At 31.0% G+C, this 27,286-nt stretch overlaps 2 protein-coding genes across 5 annotated transcripts in view; both read left to right on the top strand.

Annotated features, from left to right (window-relative positions):
• Window positions 1–26,984, top strand: part of LOC127728590 (microtubule-associated serine/threonine-protein kinase 3-like) — a 110,189-nt gene extending 83,205 nt beyond the window's left edge. For all 4 annotated transcript variants that reach the window (XM_052236135.1, XM_052236116.1, XM_052236125.1 and 1 more), the window contains 15 exons: window positions 7,723–7,775; window positions 8,178–8,260; window positions 8,694–8,868; window positions 9,631–9,722; window positions 10,165–10,245; window positions 10,587–10,657; window positions 11,231–11,347; window positions 11,930–12,040; window positions 12,676–12,903; window positions 14,191–14,330; window positions 15,178–15,413; window positions 15,731–15,891; window positions 17,585–17,695; window positions 18,213–18,424; window positions 20,411–26,984. In XM_052236135.1, coding sequence (XP_052092095.1) covers window positions 7,723–7,775; window positions 8,178–8,260; window positions 8,694–8,868; window positions 9,631–9,722; window positions 10,165–10,245; window positions 10,587–10,657; window positions 11,231–11,347; window positions 11,930–12,040; window positions 12,676–12,903; window positions 14,191–14,330; window positions 15,178–15,413; window positions 15,731–15,891; window positions 17,585–17,695; window positions 18,213–18,424; window positions 20,411–21,403 — 2,864 coding nt within the window. In that variant the 3' untranslated portion in view covers window positions 21,404–26,984. The remainder of the gene's footprint in view (window positions 1–7,722; window positions 7,776–8,177; window positions 8,261–8,693; window positions 8,869–9,630; window positions 9,723–10,164; window positions 10,246–10,586; window positions 10,658–11,230; window positions 11,348–11,929; window positions 12,041–12,675; window positions 12,904–14,190; window positions 14,331–15,177; window positions 15,414–15,730; window positions 15,892–17,584; window positions 17,696–18,212; window positions 18,425–20,410) is intronic.
• LOC127728808 (uncharacterized) lies at window positions 826–4,393 on the top strand. Its single transcript, XM_052236422.1, has 2 exons — window positions 826–1,607; window positions 3,206–4,393. Exons 1-2 carry the CDS (start codon window positions 1,523–1,525, stop codon window positions 3,724–3,726), a joined length of 606 nt encoding a protein of 201 aa, XP_052092382.1. The 5' UTR covers window positions 826–1,522; the 3' UTR covers window positions 3,727–4,393.
• Window positions 26,985–27,286: the final 302 nt, after the last annotated feature.

Raw genomic sequence — 27,286 nt, 5'->3', positions numbered from 1 at the left:
AAAACAAACAAAAAAACTGAAAATCCTGGCGAGGGTGACAATTCCCATGAACCCTAATAAAAACACAAGGAAAGTATGAGTGATGCCTGTATTGCAGGATACTCACAAAATGTTGTACTATCACTTGACAGAAATTTAAATGGTTGCTAACAGATTGTATTCTTGTAAAGCTGGCAATTAAGTAACAAAAAGAATCTTTACAATTCTACACATTCAAGTTTTGAATATTAATCTAAGTCATATATCCAAAATTTGGACTTAATTGGAAACTATCATCTTTTCCAAACCCTTGATAGAGTGTTTTTGTTTTGTTTTGTGGTATATGTTACAATATCTATGTTTAAGAAAATGTGACTTTTTAATGATATGAAACTTCTTAATGAATCATAACATGTCACAGCACGTGACTTCTAAATGAATCATTATATGTCACAGCACATGACTTCTTAATGAATCATTACATGTCACAGCACGTGACTTAATGAATCATTACATGTCACAGCACGTGACTTAATGAATCATTACATGTCACAGCACGTGACTTAATGAATCATTACATGTCACAGCATGTGACTTCTTAATGAATCATTACATGTTACAGCATGGGACTTCTTGATGAATCATTACATGTTACAGCATGTGACTTCTTAATGAATCATTACATGTTACAGCATGTGACTTCTTAATGAATCATTACATGTTACAGCATGGGACTTCTTAATGAATCATTACATGTTACAGCATGTGACTTCTTAATGAATCATTACATGTTACAGCATGGGACTTCTTAATGAATCTTTACATGTTACAGCATGTGACTTTTTAAAGGCAGTGCTTTAATGCCTTTCTAGTTGCCGTGTTAATATTTCTTTCCGCGATATCCAACTTATCTACGTGGGGGGTCATTTAGCTCCAAGTAGATCCGGAAAATGTTGATTCTCTCCTCTTCTTATTGTGGTATAAAATGTTTTTTGTCTCATTTCATTTACATTGGGAAATAGAGAAACGATCATTGTGTTTTGTTAGTTTTAAAAACTTTTGATATATTTGTATTTTACATTATAAGCAGTCAACCGATTGACAAACTAGAATTATTTGAATTCCGTGTGGAAAGAGCTCGGGTTAATTTCGAGTGTTTTCTGCAATCTAGATGTTTATAAATCATTTCAGTCGTTGATATAATAATTAAAGGTCGACTGAACATGAATTATATTATACAATTTAAAGCGCATTTCTGTTTATGCACGCGAACCCGTCTAACGTTATTGTTATTTCGCAATTATATAAAGTAGCAAATTATCGTTCCTGAATAGGTGGCGCCGTGGTAGCCGATCCTGTACTTCAACTTCCGGTTTCTGCACTGTGCAACTATTACAGTTGCATTTTTAATTAACGATGCCAAGTACTTGTTGTTGTGTACCTGGATGTCATTTAAGAGGAGGACATGCATTTCCAAATGACTTAAAAAGAAGGAAAAGTTGAATCAACGCCATGGCCCATACGCAGATTGGACGAGAACACGATGAAATCGTGGAGTCCATCTCAATCAGCTGTTGTTTGCAAGGCACATTTTACTGAAAAAGACTACGTGCAGGAAACTATTCATGGTAAAACTCTATTTTCTTTTTAAAATATATAGTTATATATGTAATCGCCATGCGAATAAACCAAAGTCAGTTTACAACCGCAATTATCGTTTTAGAATAAAAGGGGGTGGTTAATTCAAGACGTCATAATTTTTTGGATTACGATTCAATGTGATCTGTTTGAGATTTTTTGGTGCTTGCTACAATTATAATGATTTCTTACAAGAGGTATATCATACTGAGAATTATTTTAGCAGTAATTATGCTTATGTAGTAATGACAGGAATGCATAAGCTATGCCTCATAGACTTTCTTGAAAAATATCAATGACAATGTTAACAGGAACAAAACAATGACATGCTCTCATCTATATTATAGTTATTTAGGTACAAACAATGTATGTTTGTTGCATACGTCTCTCATTGTTTGTCCTTTGGATTTACATAACATACATTTTGATGTACATTGAATCAGGCTAACATAGTTTTATCCAGATTGTAATGAATAAATCTAGTTAATATTTTGCCAGGTTACGAGTACAAAGGAATTATAGTTATCTCGTACCATTGTAACTCGTACCAATGTCAACTCGTACCACTAATCAAAAACTCGTTCCAATGCAAACTCGTACCACTGCTAACTCGTACCACGGTAAATTCATACCATTGCAAACTCGTACCCACTTATTTAAATGCATTCAAATGGTGTTTAATGATGAATATATACTTTAATTTCACTCAATACCTCTTAAGTCTGTAAAATGTATATAATTTGAAATTACAATAACCAATTTGTAGCTAATTTTCCTTGTCTAATTGGATAGAGAAAACCGTGGCAGATTGGCTTTGTTGTCTCCCTTGAATAGACTCTTTTTTAAACTTTTACTGACAACTATTTGATTTAATTTTTAATCATTCCAAATCAGTAACATTGAATAGATTTGGGTATTTTTCTATTGTTTCTAAAAGGAATTTTATTTATTGATTGTGTTTTAAAGGTTTAAAATTGTTTATGACCAACAGTTAGAAAGTATGAAATTTATTTTTATACAATATTCAGCACATTTCAGCAGAATATGACCATGCTTATATGATTATACAAGTTGATTAGTTAAAGATAAAAAAAACCAAGTTGATTAGTTAATAATCAACCAATAATCACACAATCAAAGGAATTTAATATATTTATTAGCATGGTAATTAAGAAATTACATTTGTATTTTTGTCTAAGTTTTCATTAAAATCTGGTATAAATTTCAAAGATATTTTAATTTTTTGTATAAAGCTTAAAAAAAAAATAATCATAAAACATTCGTATTTTTGTCTAAGTTTTCATTAAAATCTAGTATAAAATTCAAGTAATTCAACTTTTTTTATTTAGTTTACCCAAAAAAAAATCATAAAACTTTCGTATTTTTGAATATATTTTTAATGGTACGAGTTTGCAGTGGTACGAGTTCTGATTGGTACGACTTCCCAGTGGTACGAGTTTACGTTGGTACGAGTTTACGTGGTACGAGTTTACAATGGTACGAGTTAACTTGCTTCTGTACAAAGTATGCATTGCTAATGGAAGTTCATTTAATTATCAAAAAACTAATGTTTTATAACCTTTTTCAGGGCACAAACCCACCATACAGAGACTTAAGTCTACTGCCAATCCCAGCCTATTTTCCTGGACCAAGCAAGAGACTGAATCGTCCGCAAAAAGAAAAATCAGGGCAGTTTCCTGTGAAAACAAAAGAACTAAACTTGATGAATATTGTAGTAGAAATCTAGAGGAAAGTTTTGATTGTAAAGTTGGTTTTCCTGAAGAAGTAATTCATACTGCAGACAGGATTTATGACTGTCCACCACCAACTGCCGAGCTAATGTTGAGCTTCACAGATGGAATTACGCAAACACCATCAATGCCTATATTTTCAGCAGAGAATTTTGAAATGAAGACACGTGACACAGCCATGCATTTTTATACCGGTTTAGAGTTGTATACTAAATTTTTATTTGTTTTGACCACACTTGGTCCAACAGCACATTGTTTGAGATACATATATTTTCAAATTGATAGGGTACCGGTGTCATTTGAAAATCATTTTTTTTATGACTTTGATGAAATTGATGCATTATACAACCAACTTTGAACTGTCTAGATTCTAGATTGAAACTAGTGTTAAGAATATTGTGTAAACATGGATTGTTTTTATGTCTAAACAGTGGCGTGAGGCTAACACTTGGCCATTTAGTGGTTTAGTCAGGTATTTTTCGCCATCCAACTTAGAATTAAAGTTTCCTACAACTTGGATTATTATTGACAGCACAGAATATCCCGTGATAAAACCTAAAGCTCCTAGAGCTCAGGCAACCTTTTCATCATATAAAAACAGAAACACTGAAAATACTTGTATGTTCGACACCTGGTGGTTTAGTCAACTATGTCTCTAATGCATATGTTGGTTGTACCAGTGACTATGAAATAGTTGAAAGATGTAGAATAGTTCAATTATGTGATCCAGGTGACAGTGTGATGGCAGACAAAGGTTTAAATGTGCAAGATTTGTTTGCTCACTTTTTTCAAAAAAAGAAACAGAATTAGTTCCAAAACTCTTATACGGGATAGAAAAGTCTCCAATTAACACGTGCACATAGAGCTAATTATTGGACTTGGCAAAACATACAAAATTCTAATAAATCCTATGAATGGAACTGAAACAAAACTTTCATCTGAAATAACATTTGGTTGTTTTATGCTGTGTAATTTTAGAACTTGTATTGTGCCAAAGGATGCATAAATAAAAGTGACGCAATGAAGTTTGTTCTGATATATATATATAAATATTATTTACAATTACATGCACATGTAAATTGTAATGCATATAAAAATAAGGAGATGTGGTATGATATTCAGTGAGTTTATCGAACCAAAGTGCATAAGAAATGGGTTAAGCAGTTACAGGTGTTACTGTCACCATACAATCTCCAACAATTAGAAAAACTTGTACCGTGTAAAAAATTTCAGAGATCTTACAACTAAGTTTTGTTGTCTCACCTTGACTTTGGTGAATTGTTTATATCTGTTGATGTAAATATAAAAAAGAAGATGTGGTATGATTGCCAATGAGACAACTCTCCACAAGAGACCAAATGACACAGAAATTAACAGCTATAGGTCACAGTACGGCCTTCAACAATGAGCAAAGCACATACCGCACAGTGAGCTATAAAAGGCCCCGAAATGACAATGTAAAACAATTCAAACAAGAAAACTAACGGCCTAATTTATGTACAAAAAATGAACGAATAACAAATATGCAACACATAAACAAACGACAACCACTGAATTACAGGCTCCTGACTTGGGACAGGCACATACATGTACATACAGAATGTGGCGGGGTTAAACATGTTCCCGGGATCCCAACCCACCCCCTAACCTGGGACAGTGGTGTAACAGTACAATATAAGAGCGAACTATAAAAATCAGTTGAAAGAGGCTTAACTCATCAGATGGATAAATACAAATACAAGTGGACGTGGCCGGGTAGTTGTACATCCAAACAACAAAAAGACACTAAGTACAGATCTGAGAGTACTCGCATTTACTGACAGCTAGTTCAAAGCCACAAACAACTGATAAAAAAATCTTGCATCTAAGACTAAATTATCAATCCGTAAGCTCCCTTTAGAATTTTATAAATTTTAGATTTTACATTATTGAGTTATGGGGTTTTATTCATTAAAAAGGGGGGGATTTTCCAGTTTTTGGACAACAACTCAAAAATGCTTTAACCAGTTCGCATGAAACTTTGGTGAATTATTTATAGCTATTGATGTAATCTCCCTATTGATTTTCATAAATTTCAAATATGACATTGAGAAGAAATTGAACTTTATTTGTTTATAGTCTGGCAAAAGATTTATTAAGTATTGCGCAACAGCACAGTGTATTGCACAACAGCAAGAAATCTTTAATTGAATATAAATTCAATTCATATAACCGATTTTAAGTTCTTTGACTACATTTATTCAGAAACTATAATATGTCAAATATTTAATTACAATCCAAATTCAGACCTGTATCAAGCTTGAATATTGTGTCCATTTTTGCCTCAACTGTTCAGGGTTGGACCTCTGTGGGTGTATCCAGCTGCGCTCAGCGAATCAGTTTATTACTTAATTAAGAACTCCTTTTTGTCGAGCCTGCGACTTTTGTCGCAGAAAGCTCGACATAGGGATAGTGATCCAGCGGCGGCGTTAGCTAACTTCTTAAAAGCTTTATATTTTAGAAGGTGGAAGGTCTGGATGCTTCATACTATCAAGTTTGTATATGGATGCCTCATGTTACGAAGTTTCCGTCAGTCACATGTCCAATGTCCTTGACCTCATTTTCATGGTTCAGTGACTACTTGAAAAAAAAGTTAAGATTTTTTGTAATGTTGAATTCTCTCTTATTATAAGTAATAGGATAACTATATTTGGTATGTGCATACCTTGCAAGGTCCTCATGCCCGTCAGACAGTTTTCACTTGACCTCGACCTCATTTCATGGATCAGTGAACAAGGTTAAGTTTTGGTGGTCAAGTCCATATCTCAGATACTATAAGCAATAGGTCTAGTATATTCGGTGTATGGAAGGACTGTAAGGTGTACATGTCCAACTGGCAGGTGTCATCTGATCTTGACCTCATTTTCATGGTTCAGTGGTTATAGTTAAGTTTTTGTGTTTTGGTCTGTTTTTCTTATACTGTATGCAATAGGTCTACTATATTTGGTGTATGGAATGATTGTAAGGTGTACATGTCTAGCTGGCAGGTGTCATCTGACCTTGACCTCATTTTCACGGTTCAGTGGTCAAAGTTAAGTTTTTGAGTTTTGTCTTTTTTTCTAATACTATATGCAATAGTTCAACTATATTTGGTGTATGGAAATATTTTATGATCTATATGTCAGTCACGCAGGTTTTTTTTTACCTTGACCTCATTTTCAAGGTTCATTGCTCAGTTTTAAGTTTTTGTGTTTTGGTCTGTTTTTCTTAAACTATAAGCAATAGGTCAACTATATTTGTTGTATGGAAGAATTGTTTGCTGTACATGCCTGCCTAGCATGGTTCATCTGACCTTGACCTCATTTTCTTGGTTCATTGGTCAATGTTTAGTTTACTTGGTTAATGTTAAGTTTATGTGACAGTTGTAATAAAGCTTTATATTTAGGACTATCAACATAATATCAATGATTAGTAAAGAAGGCGAGACATTTCAGCGTGTGCACTCTTGTTTCATTCATAAATTACTTTATACTTGGAAATATAATTTTGCTTGGAGTTATAGTTTCTAAAAAAAGTATTGTCATTGAAAGAGTTGACATGTTGCAATGTACATTTATTCTACATAGTTCTATGGTACTAAATCAAAAGTTTATATTAAAGAAAGAAGTCAAAGGTTTCCCATCATAGTTTAGTTACATACATTTTTTTTGTACCTGAGGTCGTTGAATATAGATCATTATATAAATAAGGAGATGTGTTATGATTGCCAATGAAACAACTATCATCCATACATTGTACTTACAAGTAACAAACCACATTTGCAAAGTTGAATAAAATACAGTTGATAACATTTACTTATTACTTAAAAGAAAATGCCAAACTATTTTAAACAGTATATGACTATAAACATAGATAAAAAAGGTACTAACTGGACATAATGCACTAGTTCATAAACAAGTGAGAACAATCGCCTTCATATAGTGCTCAGAATATGACATTCATAAAACTTGTTCAATATCATTAGAGAACTCTAAATCTTAAATACTGAAAGCCACCTCTGATAAGTACAATGTACTATGCAAGATAATGTTATAACTGGACTAAAAATACACACAACCTGTAATTAACTGCCTTTACAGCGCTTTCGCGCTTTGATTAAAAATGTGATTAATAAGGATGTGTGAGAATCAAATATAATTATTTGTTATATTTGATTATGCATAGACTATTTCTGTATGATTATCAAGTGCATTTGTGCATCTCTTGTTGTATTTGATCATTAATTCAGTGTGAAATAAATTTTATTCAGTTTTAAATAATTTCTCACTGTGCATGATATAATTGGTTTTGATATTTTTCAATGAATTCATTACAGAATTAACAGACCCTCCACTGTTAGATCCAGATGAAATAGATACAACAGATGAGGTAAAAAAGACATATCTGTGTGAAGATAAATGCAATTTTCTCAATAGTTTCACCCATAGAAAGTATTTTTAAACTCCCAAGTCAAAGATTTTCTTATTGTACCTACTTGAAAATTTAAAAACTATGGGGTGAGTTTATTAATGCAAAATATTTGACTCTGTACATATTCTATTTTTAAAAATTTTATTCTTATGTTTATCATAATGCATGATCTATCAGAGTTATATTACGCATTATATTTTTTTCCCATTTGCATTTTTAAATGCATACATTACTTTCAAATTTTTCAGTAATATAATTTATACATTGCTACTTTACCCTGATTGAATAAAAGGATTTAAAAGTTTGCATTTTTCATGTATATATGAAAATAAATGATGATTTAAGTAAAACTACTTTCAGGCAAGAAGTAATGTACCAAAGTTTAAAACACCTACAGAAGAAGACTTTGAGACTATTAAACTTATCAGTAATGGAGCCTATGCGTAAGTTTTGTATGTTTACTCGATTACGCTTTGAACCATTTTGTTTACATGTACTGTTAAAATGACGATTTTTATATTTTTTAAAGGGGCATTAGCTCAACTTAAATGGATTACCGTTGTAAACAGTTATCGATTAAAGCTTAGCAAATAAAGTTAGTATGTTATAAATCAAACTAAAGGGTATAAGTCAATCTTATGGTAATGAATTTGGCAGCTAATGCCCCTTTAATATGGGATTAATTTCGATGAGATTGAAGTTGAACAGGTAATTAATTTAAAAAAGGAAACAAGAAACTTTTAACAATAAAACAGAATTGAAATATTTATTACCTAATCTGCTTTATTTGTACAGATTATCTGCTGTATTTGTACAGATTCATGCAATGTTATTATGTTTCATTGAACTAAATCTGTGACATTTTAATTGTTTCAGGTCTGTGTATTTAGTTCGACACCGAGGAACTAGACAAAGATTTGCAATGAAGAAGATCTGTAAACAGAATGTAGTTTTGCGAAACCAAACAGAACAAGTATTTACTGAACGAGATATCATGAGCTTTACAGACAATCCATTTGTAGTTAGCATGTACTGTAGTTTTGAAACACAGGTAATTTAAAAACTGGGAAATCCATTTGTAGTTAACACAGTTTTAAACAGCTATTGGATAATGAAGAAAGTCTGTAAAAAAAGTCATGTTGAGAAATATCTATCTATTTTAATACATATTTGAAATAAGGTGAGTAAACTAATACCTACCAACAGTACATTCAGATAGAGTACCCAAGATGAATACCAAAGTACGTTTCGGTTGTCTCAAAATCTCATTTGCCTTATTCACTATAGAAAGATAGCAACATCATAGTAAGTTATAAGGTTGACATGGCTAGTACAGCCTCATCAGGACAGTTTATCATTGTGTGTATTGAAGTACAATAGTTGCTATTGGGTATTATTAAGTATCTTTTTCTGTTCTTTGTCCTGATGACACCACACTAGCAGCGAAATATGTCAACCTAATGAATAAATTACAATGCAGTAACTAGAATGTTGTTCTAATGTTGGAAGTAAAGTTTTGTAAGATGTTTACGGAAAGGTAAGTCTCAGGCATTTAGTTAACTAGGAAATAGAATTAATGTTATTTTTAAAGGCACTGTTCCAATTAAATATTGAAGTATTAGTTAGTACAGAGTAATTTTTTACTACATCAGACACTGACCAAGAGAAAATGTGAGTTAATCAACAGGGATACAAATACCTGAGGACTTGTGCATAGCTTTCATTTGAATAGTTTTACAGGAAAAGGTTAAGTGTAAGTAAGACAGAACAAATGTTTTCTTTATGTCAGTAAGATATAATTGACTGTTTGTAGAAACATCTTTGTATGGTAATGGAATATGTGGAAGGTGGTGATTGTGCCACTCTGTTAAAGAACTCAGGGGCTCTTGTTTTTGACTTGGCAAGGTAATTATGACATATTTATAAATATTTTCAACTTGGTAAATGAGGAATGGGTTATTTAGGAAGTGAACATTGGATCCTTAGGTAACTGATAGCATGATGAAACTGGATACTCATAAACAATAAGACAAGGAAATGATTTTTATTTATTTTCAATAAGGAATAGAATTTGAAGCATTTTTAAAAGTAAAAAAATAGTGAAAGTATTTTAAATTTAGAAGTGTCAGGCTATCTTTGGGGTGATTTGCACAAACTATGATTCCATTTAAAATGCATGAATTTTAGGCGATAGTGTCAAACTATTAGTTCAAGATAAGGAATTTGCAATACATTTATACATACTCATAAAAGGCTGCAAGTAAAAGTTTTTGCCCAGGCACTGAAAATATAGAAATCTTGTTTTATTTGCAACTATAAATAGAAAATGACTGCTGTTTATTTATAGGATGTATTTTGCTGAAACTGTTCTGGCATTAGAATATTTACACAGTTATGGTATAGTTCACAGAGATCTCAAACCAGACAAGTAAGTATATCAAATTATATTAACTTCTTTGACACATTACAAATATATTACCTGTTTTAATACAACAGTATTCTAATTTTCTACAGTAACCTAATAATTCCTTGAAATAGTAAGTTTCTATATAGTGATGAGAAATAATTTGACTTTTACATACTTATTTAGTAACCTGTGTTTGGTTTCTTGGTAGGAATTTAGTCTTGTGTCATGTATCTACAGAAATCTAATCAATTTAAATGGGAAAATGCTGCAATATGTATTAATAAGAACGAACTGATTTTATCTCAGCCAACATTATTCATTTGTATTGCTAAGAATTATTTATGGCCTACATCTTGTTTCAGTCTACTCATCACAGCTACTGGACACATTAAGTTGACAGATTTTGGTTTATCAAAGATTGGCTTGATGAGTTGTAAGTGGCATTTTATTGCACTCCTATGCATGCATGAGATAGCTGATCTTTACCTTTTGCAGATGATTTTTTAAGTCAAAAAATTAGCCTCAACTTATCAAATGACTTAAGGTATAAACTTCTACCTGTATTTAAACTTCCCAGCAATAAACACCCATCATGGAGGAAGGAAAAGGGAAACAACATGAGGATACTGATAATATTTTGGATATCTGTATATAAATTAAATCAAGACATCCAAGCGAGGAAGAACATGAAGACTTGATATTTGTTAAAAGCTCATACCAAGAATAATTTGAAACTTATCAAACGATGGCTGATGTATTAATGACATATTTCAGACAATATTAACACCTAGTCAATGGTCCCTTTATTCCATATGCTTGTAAATTAATTTTTCCAAAACTTAAAGCATTGGGAAATTCAGTTTAAGAGTCTTCCAACCTGTACAAGAGATGATTCCTTCTTATAAAAGGTCACATTTCAGTTTACACAAAATACAGTAAAGATGAAACTAATTTCTATTCAAGGACAACAGTTATTAATTTCTAATGACATTATATTATTTTATAGTGACAACAAATTTATATGAGGGATCAATGGACAAAGATTGTAAACAATTCCGAGATAAACAGGTTCAGGGAACACCAGAATATATAGCACCAGAAGTTATCCTTAGACAAGAATATGGTAAGTTTGTATCAAACAATGGTTTAAGAAGTCAATCAAACACTGATGTTAAAACTTTTTCAGTATCCTTAGACATAGATAAGAATATTGTTCTTTCAAACAATAATTTAGGAAGTTATTAAGAAACTAGTGTTGAAATATTTTCAGTATTGTTAGACAGAACTTAGGTACTTAGAAGTAATCCTTAGACAAGAATATGGTTATTTTCTTTCAAACAATGGTTTAAGAAGTCAATCAAACACTGATGTTCAAACATTTTCAGTATCGTTAGACGGTACTTAGAAGTTATCCTTTCAGAAGAATTTGGAATGCTTGTATCAAGATATAATTTCATGATTTTCTATTGTGGTTGTATTTATGTAAGGGATGATTCAATTTTGACAGATTTTCAACAATATCTATTTGTATAATTTTTCTGCTTCCAGCAATCAGTTGGTTTACAGTCATTGCTGGAATAATAAATAATCGACAAAAAATGTCAAATATTTTTTTTTTTTAATTTCTGAAGAAAAAAAAATATGACTGAAGTTAAAACTGTTTTAACAGAAGGATATACATTAGTCAGTAAATGTATCGTTTCAGGAAAACCAGTAGACTGGTGGTCTATGGGAATCATATTATATGAATTTTTGGTTGGAATAGCACCATTCTTTGGAGATACACCAGAAGAATTGTTCTCTCAAGTAATTAATGGTAAGTTCATTAGATATTGTAAATGGGAGTAAAGGCTGTAATTTTGAATGGCCGTGAAAGAAGCTGGCCACAACTGACAAAGCCACCGGATGAACGAAAAAAAAAAAAAAGAACAGGAGTAGATTTCCCTCTCTTGAGGTGTACATTGTGTCGTTGGGGGAAAAATAAATAATACTATTGACTGTATGATGAAATTACTGTTTGTTTGTAATATTAGATAATTTGTTATTTATACAAATCTGTTGATTTATCTATAAGAGTAGAAATTTTATGTTATGAACTCACAAATGAAAGGACTGATGGATCATTTTTCCAATTTCAAAATCAATGATTAGCAAATTGGCTATTACAGAAACTAAAGTATTCTTAATGATTCTACAGAAAAAAGGGAAACCTAAACATTGTAATGGATTAACACTGTCCTAGACAATGAAGAAACAATGGTGTAACATAATTTTGTTTTTGTGTACAAACTGAAAAATCTTTAAGATTTCGTGAAGATGGATTTCATAATTGATAATTGTTCAATATTAAAAGTATACTATACTAAAAAAAATAACTATAGAAAGAAAGCTGCTGATGAGATTAAAAAGCAATAATGCATTTCTTTTATTTGTTATTTGTTGATATTTTAGAGGAATTAGAGTGGCCAGAAGAAGAAGATTGGCAGGTACGAGATGATGCTAAAGACCTAATAGCTAACTTACTACAACATAACCCAATTAATAGACTAGGTTCTGGTGGTGCAGCTGAAGTCAAGGAACACATTTTCTTCTATGGTTTGGACTGGGATAATTTACTGAGGAAAAAGGCTGAATTTGTACCTAACCTAGATGATGATGAAGATACCAGTTATTTTGATCGTAAGTTTAAATATATATTTATGTTCGAATGAATTTTATTTTTGACAAGCTGTTATTTAGCTCTACATATATTGAGTTGTATTATTATTTTCATTTTTAGCATCGTCTAGAATAAATATGAATTATTTGTCACTGGATGTTATGCAAATAACAATAAATCAGTCATTGAAGACAGAATAAAAAACATGTTTTTATAAATCACAAATTTATTGATATCAAAATAATGATATCCCCTCTACAAATCAGAGCTTTCTGAAATTTGGCATCAAGCTTAATGTGAGCATGCTAAAGTGTGTTACGCGTTTTCACATCTTTCTCTCATCAACTTCTTGTTTACCATATGCTTATATATTCTTACACTTAGTGACCATGTAGGAAATTTTTGTTGCATTTTTTCCTCTAGAACTTCAAATCAGAGCTTCAAGAAATTTGGTATGAAATTTCCTGTGAGCATACAATACCATGAGATGCATTTTAACATCCATTACTCATCAACCTCATATTTGCTGTATACTTATATATGCTTACAAATAATAGCCATAATGAAATTTTTGTTGCATTTTTGGCAAGAATTACAAATCAGAGGTTCCTGAAATTAGATATTAAGCTTCATTGGAGCAAGCTATACTGTGTTCATTTTTTATTCCCCGGCCTTACAGGAGGGGGCATTAAGTTTTACCCTTATACATCCGTACGTCTGTTTGTCCGGAAATTGGTTTCCGTTCTCTAACTTTAGTTTGCCTCAACCAAATGTTATGAAACTTATACTCAATGCTTATTACCACAAAACACAGATCAAGTTTGAATTTCGGTGGCATCACTTTTACCATTCTAGAGTTATGCCCCTTTACAAATGGAAAAATTGCTGAGTTTTTTCGTTTCTGTTCTCTAACTTTAGTTTGCCTCAACCAAACATTATGAATCTTATAAACAATGCTTATTACCACAAAACACAGATCAAGTTTGAATTTTGGTGGCGTCTCTCTAACCGTTCTAGAGTTATGCCCCTTTACAAATGGAAAAATTCAGCAACCCATTCTCTAAATTAAGTTTGCCTCAGCCAAATGTTATGAAACTTATACACAATGCTTATTTTCACAAAACTCAGATCAACAATGAATTTGGGTCGCGTCACTTTTACCGTTCTTGAGTTATGTCCCTTTATAATGTTATATGCAAGCAGGGGAATTATCTGCGTCCCATGGACACATTCCCCATTTATTTTTAAATGTGAACAGATGATTATTGCTAGCACAAATTTATTTTTATTTCTTATGAATATTACAGCTCGTTCTGAAAGATACAATCATGATATAGAGACTGCAGAAGATACTGAGGACGAACCAGAAGATTCTCTCTTCCATAGTTTTAATTCATGTTCTCCTCGATATAGTAAAGTCTACAGTAAAATAGAAGAACTACATGAGGTAATTTCAGATGTTTTCCATAGTTTTAATTCATGTTCTCCTAGGTATAGTAAAGTCTACAGTAAAATAGAAGAACTACACGAGGTAAATTCAGATGTTTTCCATAGTTTTAATTCATGTTCTCCTAGATATAGTAAAGTCTACAGTAAAATAGAAGAACTACATTAGGTAATTTCAGATCTTTTCCATAGTTTTAGAAGAACTACATGAGGTAATGTCAGATGATATATACCTTGTACACATGCCTAGAATACAACAAATGTTTTTATTTTCACTTTGTTTTGTAACCACTAAATAGATATAATTGCCTCTGAACTGTTGGTCATTGATAGTATCATGCCCTCAGTAGTCAGTGCTTTGGTATTTACTGTGTTTTATCAGATACATTTTGATCAATATTAACCTTTACAAATGCTAACAATTTCAGCTTCATCAAGTAAAGCTGACCTAAGACAGTTTTTTATGCCCCTTTCAAAGATTTTGCTCCCCATATATTTGACTTCATACATTTGGTTCTAAGTTTTCCTGATGAAAGTTAATCCAGACAAGCTTTCAAACAAAGCAAATTCAATTTGTCTCATTTTGATTTATAGCAATACAAAATGACTAAAAAGTGCTGATATAAGGAAATAAGTCTACAAGAATTTTGTGAAATAAAAAGTGGTTTGATTATAGGTAAGGATACAAATACATGTACTTGTTTGTTAAATAAAGAAGAATGATTAAACTGGAATAAAGTATTTTGCTCATATGAAATGAAACTTGTAATTGTCATCAACTTATTTGATAAATGTTTTTTGGTCATAATTTCATATGTGAGCCTGTATCAACATATTGTATACTTTAGAATCAAGATGGTGAATGCAGAAGGAGACATTCCAGTGCTGATGATATGAAAATTAAAATGTTAGAGAAGGCAACATTAGAGAGAAAGGACTCTAACCTATCAGAAAGCTCTGACACATCATTAGAACTACAGTCTATCATGAGACAGGAGACATTAAGTACTGGTACAGACTCGACAGATAAAACTGATAGTACTATAATCAGAATGGATGAGGATGTGTTCAGTTCCCCTGAATGGTAAGCAGATCATTATTTTATGTTAATGTAAAATTAAGGTAATGTGGTTTGATTGCCACTGAGACAACTATCCACCAAAGACAAAATGACAAAAATGTGAACAACTACAGGTCATCGTATTGCCTTTAACCATGAGCAAAAAGAATGTTTTCATAGCTTATATACTTTTGAGTGATTCCTTCATTATTAAAATATGATTAAAAATACAAGATTTGATCTACACTAGTTTTAAAAAAAAATATGAAAATGTCTTTTAACTATTGATCATAAATGTGTAAGAGATTTACTTAATACTGAATGCAATATTTGTACTTCAGCACACCTAGATCCCAACATCCTAAGACAAGCACACCAGAGTCTGGCAAATCTGAAAAGGAATATACTGCTACCAGGAAAGAGAAAGCACCGCCTATTAAAAGTATGATTCCAAAGTTTGCTATCTCTTCTGATGATGACAATATCATAACAAGTCCTAAAGGTAGGTTGTTCTGTCATTTAGATATTTTTCCCAGCAGGGGTTTCAGTTTCAAGTTAGTGTTAACAGTGCAGAATCAAAAGGCATTTGTCCTTTTAACATATCGATTATGTTTGACCAATTTGAAGAATTCATCTCTTCAAACTGTTCATCTGGTAAAATATTTAATCTCATTCCTAAAGAGAAAGGTGATTAGTATGATGGAAGTGCACATGAATAAAAATATTCTAACCATTTATTTTCTTACATAATGAAAGTTTATATGATTTATATGTGGAATATGAATTTTCAGTGCATTTGTTTGTATTTTTTATGCCCCTGCCGAAGCAGAGGGGGCATTAAGTTTTGCCCTTGTCCGTCGGTACGTATGTACGTATAAACATCCATCTGTACATCCCCAAATTGGTTTACGTTCTCTAACTTGAGTTTGCCTCAACCAAATGTTATCAAACTTATACACAATGTTTATTACCACAAAACACAGATCAAGTTTGAATTTTAGGGGCGTCACTTTTACTGTTCTAGAGTTATGCTCCTTTACAAATGGAAAAATTGCTAAATTTTTCATTTTTTTCCAAAAATATCAATGTCATTAATCAAGTAATTTTTAAAATTGGAGTTATCTTCCTTTGTCCATGATTACAGATAAATCAACAACAATCAATGCTTTATACCATGCAATGTTTAATTTTGCCTTCCACTGATAAAACACAGATCAAGTTGAATTTGGGTAGTGTCACTTTAACCATTATTGAGTTATGCCCCTTTATAAATCGAAAAATTGCAAAATTTTTAGTTTCCATTCTGTAACTTAAGTTTGCCCCAACCAAACATTATGAAACCTATACACAATACTCATTACCACAAAACTAAGATCAAGTACAAATATTGTTTCCGTTCTCTAACTTTAGTTTGCCTCAACCAAATGTTATGAAACTTATACACAATGCTTATTACTACATAATACAGATTAAGTACGAAATTCAGTGGCGTCACTTTTACCATTCTTGAGTTATGTCCCTTTATAAACATAAAAATTGCTGAATTTTTCATTTCCGTTCTCTAACTTTAGTTTGTCTCAACCAAATGTTATAAAACTTATACACAACTGTTCTAGAGTTATGCGTGTTTACAAATAGAAAAAATGCTGAATTTTTCGTTTCTGTTCTCTACTTAAGTTAGCCTCAACCAAATGTTATAAGACTTACACACAATAATTATTACCACAAAACTCAGAACAAGTTCAAATTTGGGTAGCGTCACTTTTACCGTTCTTCAGTTATGTCCCTTTATAACTATATGATATGCAAGCAGGGGCATCATCTGTGTCCACATGTGGACACAATCCACATGTGGACACAATCCACATTTATTTAACAAAAGATTTGGGAGTATGATTCTCACCTTCAAAAGCAATTCTAGAAAGAAAATAAAGAAGAACTTATATCGTCTTTTTAGTGGAGATGCTCCAGACGTTTTATATTTATAATTCCATGCATCTTGTCTGATATCAAATAAAAGCAATTAAAAGCTATTCAGATAATTTATATATGTTGAAATCAATATTACAACAACAAAACTCTGAAAGTAGGGTATGTTGATTTGTAAATTTTACCAAAGTTATAGTGTATTTCGGAAACATATCTTACATAAAGAATCTTACAGTTTATTTAACATGAAAATTCTTTTTTCCCAGAATTATCCCCAGTTGACGAGAATAAAGAGAAGGAACATACCTCTTCTTCACGGAAACATATACAGAAATCAGCTTCCACAACAGCTTTAACATTGCTCATCAATCCAAATGGTAAGTCTGACATAGATATTAGTATATTCAACAGTCTGTAATTTTATTCTGACACAAAAATTATTATTCCTGATATTGATAAGCTATACTGAATTGTGGATGATTTGCAAATGATTTTTGTCTCGTCACGACAAAGTTGTGAAGGCGGAACCTTGAACAATGTATAAGTTTGTGATTAGGTCAGTCAAAGGGGAACTGCTAGTGGTAAATTTTCACCTGCTTTTCATTTTGTGTCGCAACTTCTGAAGTGAGGTCAAGCAAAAACAATCCAGATGGTTTATTACATTGTCTAAATTGATTCTTTCATGCATTGAGACATTTCTTTGTCATAAAAATAAGTTAAAATAAGCTATTCTTGATTCCAATTTTATTCAAAATTTAATTGTTTTACAATACTGAAAATTTTGTGAAACCATTATAGAACAAAGATGCTATGATCCAGAATTTTTAATGTCATGACCAGAATTTTGATTACTTACTTCTGCCGTTTTTTATTTGATATAGTTGTATTTTTTAGATGAATTTGTGGTCAAGCCAATGACTTCACCAGGAGGATCAAGTGCCAGCTCCAGAGACGGGTCCCCTTCACGAGACATTTCACCATTAGCTAGAAGTCTTAAACCACCTTTGATAATAAAGAAAGGGGCGAGAGGTTTTGGTTTCACTATTAACAGTATTCGAGTCTATCATGGAGACTCTGATGTGTACAGTTTACAACATATTGTCACTGTAAGTTATTATTTTCTATTCAAAGGAAAGTATCTTGTAAATGAAATTCCTTTGTCATAAAATTGAAATTTGAAATGCTGCCATATTTTCATAGATATTCATTTACACCATAATATCACTAAATGCATTTATCGAGCTTTGTTCTACAATGACCAGGAATCAATAGCATCAACAATTTGTTGAAGTTTGTGATAGGTCAGTTTAAGGAGAACCAGGACAATGCAGTTGTTCTTGCATTGGCACATCTCTTTTCCAATGAGATTATTTTGGCACCATCTGTTATAGTCAATACCGGTAGTCTATAAACTTGAAAACTTTTGTATAGTAAACATGTTAAAGTTTGTGATTCGGTTAGTTTAAGGTGAATTACTTATGGTAAGTCAATGATATTTGGTATGCAGTTGTATTAGTATTGGCATATCTCATTTCCATGTAGATTATTGTGCCACACCTCATCAGTCATGATCTATTGTTTACATATTGAATGTTTTTGATTAGGGCAGTTGAAGGGAATCCATTTTGTTAAGAAAAAGATATTTGGTGTGCAGTTGTATTAACATTGTCGGCGTATCTCGTTTCCTTTGAGATTATTTGGTCCAATCCCCTAAGTGTTTCATTGACTTGAAAGTTTTACATAGTTGCATGCTTAAGTATTGCCACTTTGAATTTAACATTTGCATTATACTAACAAAATTACATACAGGAGAGAAATATCTCTGTGTCATTAGGTTAATTATTCTTAAAAATCATATCAAGATCTAACGGGTTTAGATATTTATATGTCATTGGCTTTCACATTTTTGGCTTTGAGCGTTCATGGTGAAGGTAAATCTAGAAAAGCCCTTTTATAAAGTGTTATTTTCATTTTGCATAGTAATACTTTAGATCATTTAAATAGGATGACACAAAGGAAAAAGGTATTGTTTGTGGTAAGACTTGTTTATTAGATTTTCCATACTGTACATCATATTCTCATAGCTTATCATGCTTCTTAGGGTACACACTTAGTCTTATTAAGGTAGAAAACATGAAGATCCTGATTTGATAAAAAAAAAAATTGATTTAAATATGTAACAGTTTGTTTTAATCAGTTACTTTTCTTCAAAAAAGACCCAATGATTACAAATGAAAAGTTTATATAGTTTGTTTAATGTTATATTTTGTATCTAGAAATCAATTGTTTTGTATATAAAGATATAGCATTTTTATTTTTGCCATATAAAGAAATTTCAAAACGATTTGTTCATACTTGAAGATGTATTGATTGTGACAATTTATGCTATATTAAAATATTACTGAAATCTCTTCCCTTCAATCACACAGATTATTTCTAAGTTTGAGATAATTGAGCAGTATCTTGTTAACATACAAACTTAGTGTGAAATAGTAATCAGGCATATGCAAAAGATAGTGGGGTTTTATTTTAGGGATTTTTGTTTCACTGCAAAAGTAAACCAAAGTTAGCACCTCACAAAAATGACCAGCTATATATAGATGGTATATATTCCTGCAATTATAAGTTATAGAAACCCCAACCAAGTTAGGCACAAAGTCTGTGGCATATATACCCAATAATGGACCCATAAACCCATTCCTGAAGTACAAAAACAATTTTATATCCTTTATCCTAACTAACAGTTATAAGAACATTAAATTAATCTTCTTGATAAAAAATATGACTATTCAAGATAACAGTATAAGCCGCTCAGCATAGTTCATTGTAAAAAATAGTTTCTCAGATGGTCTTAATTCCCAGATTAAACAGGAAAGACCTAGGAAAAAAGTGTTCTTTAATTGTTTTAATTGTCTCTACTATGCATACAAAAAAATATGTTTAGGAAATTTTTATGAGACAGCACTCCAAGAAGAAATTTTCACCAAACATTAAATATTGGAGGTAATTTGCAAAGTTGTAAATATTTGTAATGATACAGGTATATTAGCATAGTTTTGATTATGAAACAAAGGCATATATCTCTTTTTCAGTCTGTCGAACAAGAAGGTCCAGCGTATGAAGTTGGCCTTCGTCCAGGTGATCTCATAACACATGTAAATGATGAGCTGATTCATAGTTTACTGCACACTAATGTTGTAAAAATGATTCTAAAAAGTGGGAAGGAACTGAGAGTCCGGACAGTTCCACTTGAGAAATCAGGTATAGAAACAATAGTCAGAAAGAAACGTGCTCATCCAGGGAAAATGGCTCGTAGAGCAACAAAGAAGAAAAGTGCAAAGGAGAAAAATACTGAGAAAAAGAAAAGTAGGTCTTTATTTCGCAGACTAAGTACAAAAAAGACTGATCATATTGTTTTACCACCAGGACCACCACCAACAGGAAGATCTCACAGCATATCAGCATTTAGTAAATCTTGGTCTTGTGGTGATAGCAGCCATGGAATGGTACGGTCATCCCGCTCTCTTCCTATACAAATGCCATGGTCACCAGACTCTTCTGCAGCAAATTCTTCCAACAGTAGCTCACCTAGTTCAAGTACTCCAAATTCTCCAGCAAGTAACTCCTCTCACTTTGGTCGACCAAGTTCTCTGCATGGACTAGCGAAACACAAGAAGCAAGGAAGTTTGAAATCACCACATAGGAGGAAATCAGTTCATAATATTCCTCTATCACCTCTGGCAAGGACTCCTTCACCCTCACCATTGCCACCATCACCCACCAGAAGTCCTAGTCCATTAGCTTTTACACAATCTTCTGCTGTTTACCATGCAGGTACCTCAAATATGCCACAACAAACTTTTCCATCACAGCTTAATACTTCTGGAACCAATTCGTCTTCACCACCAAATCTGTCTCGGAAACATTCTTTTACAAGACCAAAAAGTTGTGAGCCAAGTTCACCATTGTTACGGAGAGCCTTATCACCTGACAGGTTACATCCTCAGTCTGCAGAAAAAACAATCTTGCCGCCAAGAAAGGGGTCATTACAAGAAAGGAAATCCTCTCATTTTGAGTCTTTGTGAAACCAGTATATAATCAAGGCATTAACGCATAAAATTCTTACTGTTAACCAACTTGGACTTGAAACAGACTAGTTCGTATTATTACTTCCAAATATTTTCATGTGCAGCTTAGTATTCTTTAGTGATTTATAGAATTATTAGCTTGAGTTATTGTGATAATGAATTCTAATATAAATGCATTGTCTTCAGTAAATATATGTATAAATGTTGTTGAAACATTTTATTTACAAAGTTTGGTAATTGTGATTTATATAGCATTATTACACCAGATCAAGACAATATAAGTATTAGTCTGTTTCCCTTCATCAAAATAATACTATAACAGCTGTCATCATATTTTCCTGTTTACTCAAAACTTATTATAAACAATTTCTATAAGATTCAGAATAGTCTAAAGATGGAAATTTACATGTTAGTATTATATCTCATCACATTGAATGCATGTTTCATCCAATTTTTAATTTGGATTTTTCATTGAATAGTGATATGCAAATTATTAAAGAAGTTTTTTTTCAATTTTTTTCCAGTGGAACAGACTGTTATATTAATATTTTCATTTCAATAATTCTAATGTTTTTATCACTCTAAAATGCATTTACTTATGTATCGTAACATGATTTTAGCTTCCAAAATGCACAATTCTTATAGTATAAAGGCTCAAATTAAGGATACATGTAGCAAATCTCTGTAGTCATTCCATTTATTGCAAATAAACAGAGCTATTATAGGCAAAGAAATCACTGTGGTCATTTTGATTGTAAATAAAAATTAGTCCCAATCTATTAATATAATTCTATAAATAGACATGGGATATTAATCAAACTTAACTGTGATGTATACTTAACTACTAGGTGCTTTCAATTTTCGGTGTATCAGAGATAAATGATGTCTTAATTAATTAAATTATGTTAAATGGCATTTTTTTTGTTATTATGAGATTATTCCCATATCTAATTTTCAAACCAAATCTTTAATATGTAGTATCAGTGCTGTATTACTTTGGTAGTGCTCTGTATGAAAGTGTAAGTTGTGGCTGTGATTTTTTTTATATATTTATTCAATGTTTGATCTTTCTTTTTGTATATATCTAGTAATATTCATTTCACCTTATAATATTCATTTGTGAGGCATTCATATAGAAGGTCTAATTGATGCTGCAGACTCTAATGTTTAATTGAGAATTTAGTCAAGTGGAAATTATTGAAAGAATAGATTACAAAATTAACAGAAGAATAAGCTCCCCAAAATTAATAAAATTGCAAAAAAATAAGGTATCTTAACCATATATAGTTGATACTTATATTGGGGATTGAGTAAATGTTAGATGCCATAATAATATTATACATTTTGTTTACATTTTGATATTATTCTACAGTCCACTTATTAGGTAATTTATCTGTTTGTTGAATAAAATCAAAGTTAGCAAGTCTTTATAATATAACTGTCCAGTGCTTTTAGTATTTGGTTTTATTGTAAACTTTTTTTTTAAATTCTTGTAAGTGTTACTAAATCAGTACAGAAATGATGCTATAAAGAATGCTATGAGTATTTTTTTATTCTTTAATTATGCATAAACTTTTTAGGGGGAGGGTTAAAACTTTGCTTTGAATGACTTTATATTTGATGTTACTAAATGATTGAATTGGTGTATATATATTATTGTTAATGTGTACAGAAGTTTGAAAATTAGATATGGCAGTTGTTGTAATCATGTGATATTGTTATGTCTGTATATTTTTGTATTGATCTGCTGCAGTCATTGTCTCTTGTATGCACATTTATGGAGTACAACAAACAAATAAAATTTCATGGCATGATATTACAGAAGTACCTGAAACATAAGTTCTTTTTTTTCCATCAAGTTCAGGCATCCATCCAACAGAATGAAGAGTCGAATGATGTTTCACAAGACATATATTGAAACATACTAAATTAAAAAAAAAATATAACTTATTTTTTTTTTTATAGTCAAATCTGCTTGGTGTACTCCATATTTTCACTTTATTATAAAATGATCTCAAAATCATAAGCAGCTGTATATCACATTGTCATTATATCATTACAGTCCATGACATTTAATTCATTGTAGCATGGAAGTAATATTGAAAGGAATAACAACGTCGTCACTTCAAAGGTTTCATCCGCGTTACCGCCCATCTTTCGATAACTCGTTAATTGGTTTAATATATGGCATGGTAATTGACTCTCGACATGTGATAGATCAAATCACTGACACTTTTCGGTCATTTTCGTGTTCCCGGAATTTTACGAATAGACCGGTTGTTGTCGTATATATGTTCGAAGTAACCCGAATAGTTCACTTGTTACATTCCGCTGCTGTACGCTACCGAATAGAGTCAGTCGTTCAATGTTGATTTAGTCTATTTTCCCTATTTATGTCTTTTTCGATCTTAATAGTTTAGGCCGACAGTTATCACATATGGAATTTAAAAAAAGGGTGGATCATTTTCGATTTTAATATCTAAAACCAGTTAATTAAGAAGCCATTTCTGAAAGTTAAGAAGATGATTGTACAAAAAATATGTTTCGACTCCCTTTTATTAAATACGAACAAATCCAAGTCGTTCGTGTATACCAGGCAATTTAAATATTCACAATTTTAAACGTTTCTATTCTTTAATTTGTACATAAACTAATTCATATACAATAAATTTGCGGTTAGACAGATAGTGTCAAGCTCATTTTGTTTGGGTGATTTCTTTTTTGCTGTAACGTGCTACATTAATATTATTATTCAATTGTAAACACTTTTTTAAAACATATAAATTTAACATGTTTACGAACTTATCATCCCGATTTTAATTGTCCAGTTTCAATAATGTAATCAATTACTTGAAAGTAAATATTTTTATAAATCTCGATAAACTTGGCACATTTCAACAGTAAAATATTCTATGTCTACATTTGTCTACATTATTTTGTTCAACATCATGTGAAACCTGATCGCTTCATCGTTATTACCTGTTTTACTCATGATCCGCTTTTACCCGGAAAACACTTTTAAATCAGTTTAAAACAAACAGTGAAAAGCAAAAATATGCAAAAATAAATATAATTGTCCATGTTAAACTGTTGTAGTTTAAACAATTCTAGTCCGTTTTTCAAGTTTTTTACATCATTCGATTTCTTTTTGAAGGTAGAAGTTTTATATGATACAGCGCCACTTTGTTATTAATAAACTAGGGATTTCCCACAGGTGATTTATAATTACCGGACTCGATAAAATCACGTGACTGATAAGAAATTCCAGATGCCATTTACAACCGCGGTATCACAGATAGTAACCAAAGGGGTCTTGCCGCTGAGACTATAATTGGATAAAATCATATGACTTTAGTACAGAGCTCTGCAGGCCATAAATACATGATAATTAGTCGTTGTTATTCCTTTTAAATATTACTTCCATGATTGTAGCATGTCTGATAGAATGTCCTTATAATAAATTTTTTTTCACATCTGAATATCTACTAAATTGTTTATACTTTTGATAACATAACTTTGTTATCCTTTATGTAATAGTGTCAAATTGACATTTTTAATTGGCAACAAATATTTTAACCTAAATTTCTCACAGCTTTTCAAGTCAAATATATATTTCATATGGTAAAAATACATGTTGGTTCTTATTTCTAATTTTTTTCAAGATGTATTTAATTTACAATTCAATGTCTCCAAAAAAAAAAAGAGAGAGGAATTTGAGAGAAATTTTATTCAAAGAAAGTATATAAAAGCTTAGAAGGAATTGCAGGAATATTTGTGCATTTGTATCTAAGATAGTATGCAAGTATTCCTCTATTGTAACTCAAATGATAAAAAAATGAGACATCTTTGATCAGAAAATGCAATTAATTTGTAGGAATTTTATTTATTTCAATTTTGTATTTTGATCTTACAGAAATATATTATAAAAGATATATACAGAAATTGTTTGATTATTTATGAATTTAAAATGATCTTGAATAATAATTGGAGATAACTTAGATTATGTAGACTTATAAAAGGTTGTACTGTACTGTGAATTTATTCATTTTGTTATGTAGCAAGAAAACAATAATGGGAATCAGTTTTTTCTTCTTATTGTGTTAAATAAGACTTATCTTCTAGTATTAATTTCAAAATTCTATAATTTAGTATTTATTCCAGTCATACATAAGTGCTTTTCCCTAGCAAAACATTTGCATTTTGCACAACTTGCAACTTTTATACACCTTATCGCTGTTTATTCCAATGCGGATAAGTTCTGAAATTACACAACTTTTCCATGACGTCACAATCCAGTTGAAGCTATCTGGGGCCCTGTTTAAACAATGTATTGCTCATAAAACTTTTCAAAGAGACATCTTTATAACACTTCAAACAAAGCATTTTTATGACTTTAAGTTGTGTTTCACAGAAATGGATCATAATATATCAAAATTTCAAAATGTTCACTTTCTAAACTTTTTCCTCCCTCAGCCCATTACTGATGACCTTTGTTTTTGCGACACTTGACCAAAACAGGAAGTTGTCTAAGTGACTGTTTTTTTCCGGAATGGTCTAAATAACGATAAGGTTTATTGAAATAAGGCTGTTGACATATTTTTTTTAAATGTATTTTTGGAAATTGCATAATATGAACTATATTTTGGGAAAATAGTCCATATTTTTTGTTTATACTCTAATACTACCTTAAGACACATTTTAGAATACATAATGCATCTTAAAAACCATAAAATTGTTGTTTAAATTTTGAAATATCTAACAAGAGTTAAAAAAAATATCACAAGCCTCCCACTTCATAAGATCATAAGTTTTAGATTAAATAATGCTGTACGTCATACTTTTATATTTTCTGATATTTTTCTTCTTCATATTTGCATACATTGTATATTAATTTTTAACTATTTCTGTTAAGCAAGTGTGTATATTTTCTCATTTCTTTTTTTCCAGTTCTGGTTGAACTATAACATAGAAATGGTAATTCCAAATTTTCTAAACATTTTAAAACCACTATATTACAGAATTGCATGTATAAGGGACCAAATCCTTTTGTGTCACAATAAAGAGGACAACAAATAATTCAGTTAGATCAGCAAGTTTTCTTTTGTTTGAATTTTGTTTAGTTTATGATATGTATAAATATTGAGTCTAATGAATTAATGCTTGTGTTAGTAATAAAAATGAAACCTAATATTCAATTTTTTTTTACCTAATTTTCCTTGTAACATTTTGATAATTACAAACTGAATTGTCACGTTATTCAACAACAATTAAGAATCTTCTCTTTTTCCTTGTTGACTTAGTACTAAACAGTGATAGTAAGGAAAAGTTTGTATTTTTTCTATATTTTTTTATAATTAAGTTTTCACTAAATGGTGTTTATATGGTAGTAAATCATTTATTTTTTCACTTATTTATAGGAGAATATTTTTGTAATATTTCATTTAATCATTATACAATGTGATAGTTCATTGCTGTGTTACAACTAGTCACTGCCTGTATATAAATGTAGTAGCTATTCTTCATTCATGCATATTATAGATGTTTCAGCTAAAACTGAAGTAAAAAGACAGAAAACTTGTGTGGTCTTTTATTTCTTAATAATGAACAGTTCAAGAAAAAAGTCATGCTAAAACAATTACCAGTATTAAAAAAAATATTTTCCTGTTACATATGATAATAGTTAATGATTTGAGTTTAAAGTTTTGTGGTAGCTGATCTTGTATTAACTTGTAAGTGAACATTACAATCCAATAACAGACAAGAGATAGCTGATCTCATCTAACTGTTAGAGGACATTACATCTTGTTTAACTTGTTAGAGGACATTACAATCAAATAACAGACAAAGTTAGCTGGTCTTGTCAAACTTAGGAGAGCATTA

The sequence above is a fragment of the Mytilus californianus genome, unplaced genomic scaffold (genome assembly GCF_021869535.1).
Source record: "Mytilus californianus isolate M0D057914Y unplaced genomic scaffold, xbMytCali1.0.p SCAF_1, whole genome shotgun sequence".
Classification (NCBI taxonomy): domain Eukaryota; kingdom Metazoa; phylum Mollusca; class Bivalvia; order Mytilida; family Mytilidae; genus Mytilus; species Mytilus californianus.
This window is presented reverse-complemented; position numbering and strand designations above follow the sequence as displayed.